This window comes from Anolis sagrei, chromosome 13 (genome assembly GCF_037176765.1).
Source record: "Anolis sagrei isolate rAnoSag1 chromosome 13, rAnoSag1.mat, whole genome shotgun sequence".
NCBI lineage: Eukaryota > Metazoa > Chordata > Lepidosauria > Squamata > Dactyloidae > Anolis > Anolis sagrei.
This window is the reverse complement of record NC_090033.1, coordinates 12,814,538-12,820,537: the sequence shown is the minus strand read 5'-3', so window position 1 is coordinate 12,820,537 and position 6,000 is coordinate 12,814,538. Positions and strand designations below refer to the sequence as shown.

The 6,000-nt window shown below is 45.4% G+C and overlaps 1 protein-coding gene across 7 annotated transcripts in view; it reads right to left on the bottom strand.

The window, feature by feature from the left end:
* Positions 1–1,474: 1,474 nt before the first annotated feature.
* VPS13D (vacuolar protein sorting 13 homolog D) overlaps positions 1,475–6,000 on the bottom strand; it is a 183,147-nt gene continuing 178,621 nt past the window's right edge. For all 7 annotated transcript variants that reach the window (XM_067472783.1, XM_067472784.1, XM_067472786.1 and 4 more), the window contains 2 exons: positions 3,517–3,757; positions 1,475–3,299 (listed from right to left, as the gene is read on the bottom strand). In XM_067472783.1, coding sequence (XP_067328884.1) covers positions 3,168–3,299; positions 3,517–3,757 — 373 coding nt within the window. In that variant the 3' untranslated portion in view covers positions 1,475–3,167. The remainder of the gene's footprint in view (positions 3,300–3,516; positions 3,758–6,000) is intronic.

Here is a 6,000-nt window from a genome sequence, read left to right as displayed (position 1 = left end):
TTATACACTCCCCTCATCTTTCCTTTCTCTGCCCTCCTTTTCCTTTCTTGCTTTTTCCTTCCCTCCTTTCTCTTTCTTCCCATTATCTTTCTCTGCCTTTTCTTTCTTTCTTTCCTTCTCCCTTTCTCTCCTTCTTTTTCCCTCTTCCCTCCCGTCTTTCTCTTCCTTCCCTTTCTCTCTGCCCTTCTTTTTCTTTCTTCCTCACTCCCTTTTTTTCTTTTCTCTTCCCTTCTTTCCCCCTCTTTGCTACCTTTTGTGGCCTTTTTCTTTTTTCCCTACTCCCTCTTCCCTTCTTCCTTTCCTTTTTCTATCTTCCCCACTCCCTCTTCCCTTCTTCCCTCCTTTTCTCTTCCTTCCCCATGCCCTCTTCCCTTTCCCTTCTTTTCTCTTCCCCTCTTCCTTTCCTTTTTCTTTCTTTCCCACTCCCTCTCCCTTTCTTTCCCCCTCTTTCTTCTTCCTATGGTTTTTCTTCCCCACTCTTCCTTCTCTCTTCCTTTTCTCCTTCTTTTCTCCTCTTCCCTCCTTTCTCTTCCTTCCCTTTGTCTCTCTGCCCTTTTTCTTTCTTCCTCACTCCCTTTCTTCTTTCCTTTCTCTTCTCTTCCTTACCCCTCCTTGCTTTCTGTGGCCTTTTTCTTTCTTCCCCACTCCCTCTTTCCTTCCTTTTTCTTTCCTTCTTTCCCCCCTTCCCTCTTTCTTCCCCACTCCCTCTTCCCTTTCTTTCTCTTCCCCTATTCCCTTCCTTTTTCTTTCTTCCCCACTGCCTCTTCCTTTCTTTTCTTTTCTCTTCTTTTCCCGTCTTCCTCCTTTCTCTTCCTTCCCTTTGTCTCTCTGCCCTCCTTTTTCATTCTTCCTCATTCCCTCTTCCCTTTCCCTTCCTTTCACTTCCCTTCTTCCTTTCCTTTTTCTTTCTTCCCCACTCCCTCTTCCTTTCTCTTTTCTTCTTTTCCCCTCTTCCCTTTCTTCTTTCTATGGCCTTTTTCTTTCTTCCCAACTCCCTTTTCCTTTCTCTTCTCTTCCCCTCCTTTCCTTTTTCTTTCTTCCCCACTCCTTCCTCTTCCTTCCTCTTTTCTCTTCCGTTTTTTCTTCCCCACTCCCTCTTCCTTTTCCCTTCCTTTCTTCTCCCCTCATACCTTTCCCTTTTCTTTCTCTTCCTTTCTTCCATTTTTCTTTCTTTTCCCTCCCTTCCATTCCCTCTTTTCTCTTTTTTCCTTCCTCCTTTTGCTTTCCCTCACTCTCCCCTTTCTCCTTCCTTTCTCTTCCCTTCCTTTTTCTTCCCTCCCTCTTTTCCTTCTTCCCTTTATATCTTTCCCTTCTTTCTCCCCTTTCCTTCCTTCTTTCCTCCTAGCAACAGTCAATCCACTTCCCTCCCCTCTGTCATAGAGGGCCACTTCACCTAGCAACAGCCTATCCTTCAGCTAGCCATACCCAATTGCTATAGGTCAACAACCAACAACAACAACAATTGAAGGCAAAATAGCAGCAGTAGTATTTTATTAATCCACAGACTACAGGACTGCAGAATTCAACTTTATAAACTCCCAATTCCATTCACCGATGTTGCGATTGTCGAAATCTTCCTCTTCTGCCCCATCCCTTTGCTCTTTAAAGAAAGGAACTCTGGTCCAATTGATTTTTAAGGCTAACACTTTGTGCGCGTTTTGTGTTTAATGCTTCCCCGCTTTCCTGCGCCGAAAGACGAAGCTTCAAGGCAATGGTTCCTTCCCACTGCTGCTGTATAAAGCGAGCAGAACACATCGGACATTCAATTTTCCATATATATATATATATATATATATATATATATATAGAGTGGACCTACTGTCGCAATCTTCCAGTGTGGATCGGCACCTCAGTACGTGCAAAATAATAGTATTTATTATTCTATATGTATGTGCTGTTTGGAAACACTTCAGTGCAATAGAAAACTCCATATAACTCTTCCACAGGATAGACCTTTATACACTTCCGCCAAAACCCTGTGCCCTTTTCTTATTTACACATATCGCAATTGTACACACATATACATATATACGTATGTATAGAGAGATATATATATATGTAGAGGTATGTATATATACAGACACACAAAACAGTAAGAAAATACAGGGCTGAATGTATACCAAAGGAGTCTTTTGAGCGTAAAAAGTGCCAAAACTGGGGTCTCTTCAAGTTATATAAGATTGCAGAAATATTCCGGATCTATTCCGGACATCCGAGAAATAATCCGGACACCCAAGAAATATTCTGAATCTGTTCCAGGCACCCGAAAAACATTCCGGATCTATACTGGACACCCAAGAAATATTCCGAATCTATTCCGGACATCCGAGAAATATTCCGGACACGCAAGAAATATTCCGAGTCTATTCCAGACATCCGAGAAATATTCCGGACACCCAAGAAATATTCCAAATCTGTTCCAGGCACCCAAAAAACATTCCGGATCTATTCCGGACACCCAAGAAAAATTCCAAATCTATTCCGGACATCCAAGAAATATTCTGGACACCCAAGAAATATTCCAAATCTGTTCCAGGCACCCGAAAAACATTCCGGATCTATTCCAGACACCCAAGAAATATGCCGAAACTATTCCAGACACCCCAAAAATATTCCGGATCTATTTCAGACGTCTGAGAAATATTCAGAATCTATTCCGGACACCCAAAAATATATTCTGGATCTATTTCAGACACTTGAGAAATATTCCGGATCTATTTCAGACGTCTGAGAAATATTCCGGATTTATTCCGGACACCCAAAAAATATTCCAAATCTCTTCCGGACACCTGAAAAATATTCTGAATCTATTCCGGGCTCTTGAGAAATATTCCGAATTTCTTCCGGACACTTGAGAAATATTCTGGATCGATTCTGGACACAAGAAAGATTCCGAATCTATTCCAGACACCCAAAAATATTCCGGATCTATTTCAGACACTTGAGAGATATTCTGGATGAATTTCAGACATCTGAGAAATATTCCGAATCTAATCCTGGAACCTGAAAAATATTCTGGCCCTATTTTGGACACTCGAGAAATATTCTGGATCTATTCCGGACACCTGAAAAATATTCCGAATCCATTCCGGGTTCACGAGAAATATTTCGGATCTATTCCGACACCCGAGAAATATTCCGGATGTTTTCTGGATGCTCGTTTCATCTCAGGCATCGAGCTCCAGTTGTTCTTGGTGCTCGCTGGGCCTCAGCATCAGCTGCTGCTCGTAGAAGAGGCTTTTTGCATAGTTGATTTCCTGAGACAGCTTCACCGCCAGCTCCTCGGACGCGACGTGGACCTGCAGGGAAAAAACAGAAAAGTCGTTTTTCTAGAAAGGAAGGACTATTGGGTTTCAACCTTGCTCTGCTCAAGCCTGTTGTCCTCAAGAAGTAGTTACATAGCATTAAGGCTATGTAAAATTACCCTAAATATAAGATAGCACCCACAAACAAGCGGGATATAAAAGTTGAGGAACAGACCCCCTAAACATGAGCAGGCGCCCTCCGCCTCCTTACCATGGGCTTCTGATGGGACGGGCCTGGCATGGCGACACCGCTGCTGGAGTTGACCGCCTTCTTGGTCAGCTGCACGTAGACCTTCCCGTGGTCCTTGGAAACGAGGCAGTGGTAGAGGTCGTCGTACTTGACCTCCAGGAAGATGGCCTCCCGGTCCATGGCGTCCCCGCTCTTGAGGAAGTAGACGGCCTTGGAGGTGATGATCACGCAGTAGCTGTCGATGTTTTCCACGGCGATGAAGCTGCAAAGGGCGAGATGATAGGCTGAGGACTCACGTGTGTGGACACGTTCTGGGTTTCAGGCATGGGGCTTTCTCATATGAAATATTAGGAGATAGTTTAATCACATACTCATGTACATACCCTGCTTTTATCTTCCTTCCTTTTCACTACTTTTTCCCTTCTCCAGCTCTGAAAGGGTCTACATTCTCCCTTCTCCAGCTCTGAGATGGTCTACTGCAGTGGTTCTCAACCTGTGGGTCCCCAGATGTTTTGGCCTTAAACTCCCAGAAATCCTAATAGCTGGTAGACTGGCTGGGATTTCTGGGAGTTGTAGGCCAAAACACCTGGGGACCCACAGGTTGAGAACCACTGGTCTACTGCCTAGCTTCTCCAGCTGAGAGGGTCTACTTTCTCCTTTCTCCAGCTCTGAGGCCCACTTTCTTCAGCTCTGAGGAGGTCTGCTTTCTCTTTTGTCCAGTTCTGAGGCCTACCTTCTCCAGCTCTGAGAAGGTCTACCTTCTTCAGCTTTGAGGCCTACATTCTCCAGCTCTGAGAGGGTCTACTTTCTCCAGTTCTGAGGCCTACCTTCTGCCTTCTCCAGCTCTAAGAAGACTATTTTTCTCCCTTTTCCAGCTCTGAGAGGGTCTACTCTTCCTTGTCCCCAGCTCTGAGGAGGTCTCCAGCTCTGAGAGGGTCTACTTTCTTCTTGCTCCAGTGTTGAGGCCTACCTTCTACCTTCTCCAGCTAAGAAGACTAATTTCTCCCTTCTCCAGCTCTGAGGAGGCCTACCTTCTCTAGCTCTGAGAGGGTCTACTCTCTCCTTCAGTTCTAAGAAGGTCTAATTTCTCTCTTCTTCAGCTCTAAGTAGGCCTACCTTCTCCAGCTCAGAGAGTCTACTCTCCCCTTTCTCCAGATAGAAATTAGACCTTTCTCCAGCTCTGAGGCATACCTTCTGCCTTCTCCAGCTCTAAGAAGACTATTTTCTCCCTTTCCCAGCTCTGAGAGGGTCTACTCTTCCTTGTCTCCAACTCTGAGGAGGTCTCCAGCTCTGAGAGGGTCTACTTTCTTCTTGTTCCAGTGCTGAGGCCTACCTTCTACCTTCTCCAGCTAAGAAGAGTACTTTCTCCTTTCTCCAGCTCTGAGGCCTACGTTCTCCCTTTTTCAGCTCTGAGAGAATCTATCCCTTTTCCCCAGCTACAAGAAGACTAATTTCTCCCTTCTCCAGCTCTGAGGAGGCCTACCTTCTCTAGCTCTGAGAGGTTCTACTCTCTCTTTTCTCCAGCTCTGAGAGGGTCTACTCTCCCCTTTCTTCAGTTCTAAGAAGGTCTAATTTCTCTCTTCTCCAGCTCTAAGTAGGCCTACCTTCTCCAGCTCTGAGAGGGTCTACTCTCCCCTTTCTTCAGTTCTAAGAAGGTATAATTTCTCTCTTCTTCAGCTCTAATTAAGACTACCTTCTCCAGCTCTGATAGGGTCTACTCTCCCCTTTCTTCAATTCTAAGAAGGTCTAATTCCTCTCTTCTCCAGCTCTAAGTATGCCTACCTTCTCCACCTCTGAGCGGGTCTACTCTCCCCTTTCTCCAGTTTTAAGGTCTAATTTCTCTCTCTTCTCCAGCTCTAAGTAGGCCTACCTTTTCCAGCTCTGAGTCTACTCTCCCCTTTCTCCAGCTCTGAGAAGGTCTAATTTCTCTGTTCTTCAGCTCTAATTAAGCCTACCTTCTCCAGCTCTGAGAGGGTCTACTCTCCCCTTTCTCCAGCTTTGAGAAGGTCTAATTTCTCTCTTCTTCAGCTATAAGTAGGCCTACCGTCTCCATATCTGAGAAGGTATAATTTCTCCCTTCTCCAGCTCTGAGGAGGACTATTTTCTCCAACTCTGCGAGGGTCTATTCTCCCCTTTATCCAGCTCTGAGAAAGACTACTTTCTCCTTTCTCCAGCTCTTACGAGTGTCTGCGTCACAACATCTCCACGAAAACATGGTTCTCTTTGTGGCTCTTTCCCTCATATAGCAACATTGCCTTTCTTTCACAGAGGGCTAAGCACGGATGCGTTTTGCAACAAGTAGGCGCAAGATAGAGTGTGAACCCTGGATTTGTTGGGAAATCCGTAACGTTGTGTTGCCTGACGGCTGAGTCACACGCCATTGTTCCTCTAATCTCTCTCCTCCCTCCAAGATCCCTTGCCAAACCTTCTTCTCCTGAACCTTGGACGACCGCAGGGAGGGATGAGGAGCTCCAGCAACCCCTCCTTCCACCTTCTTTCCTTCCC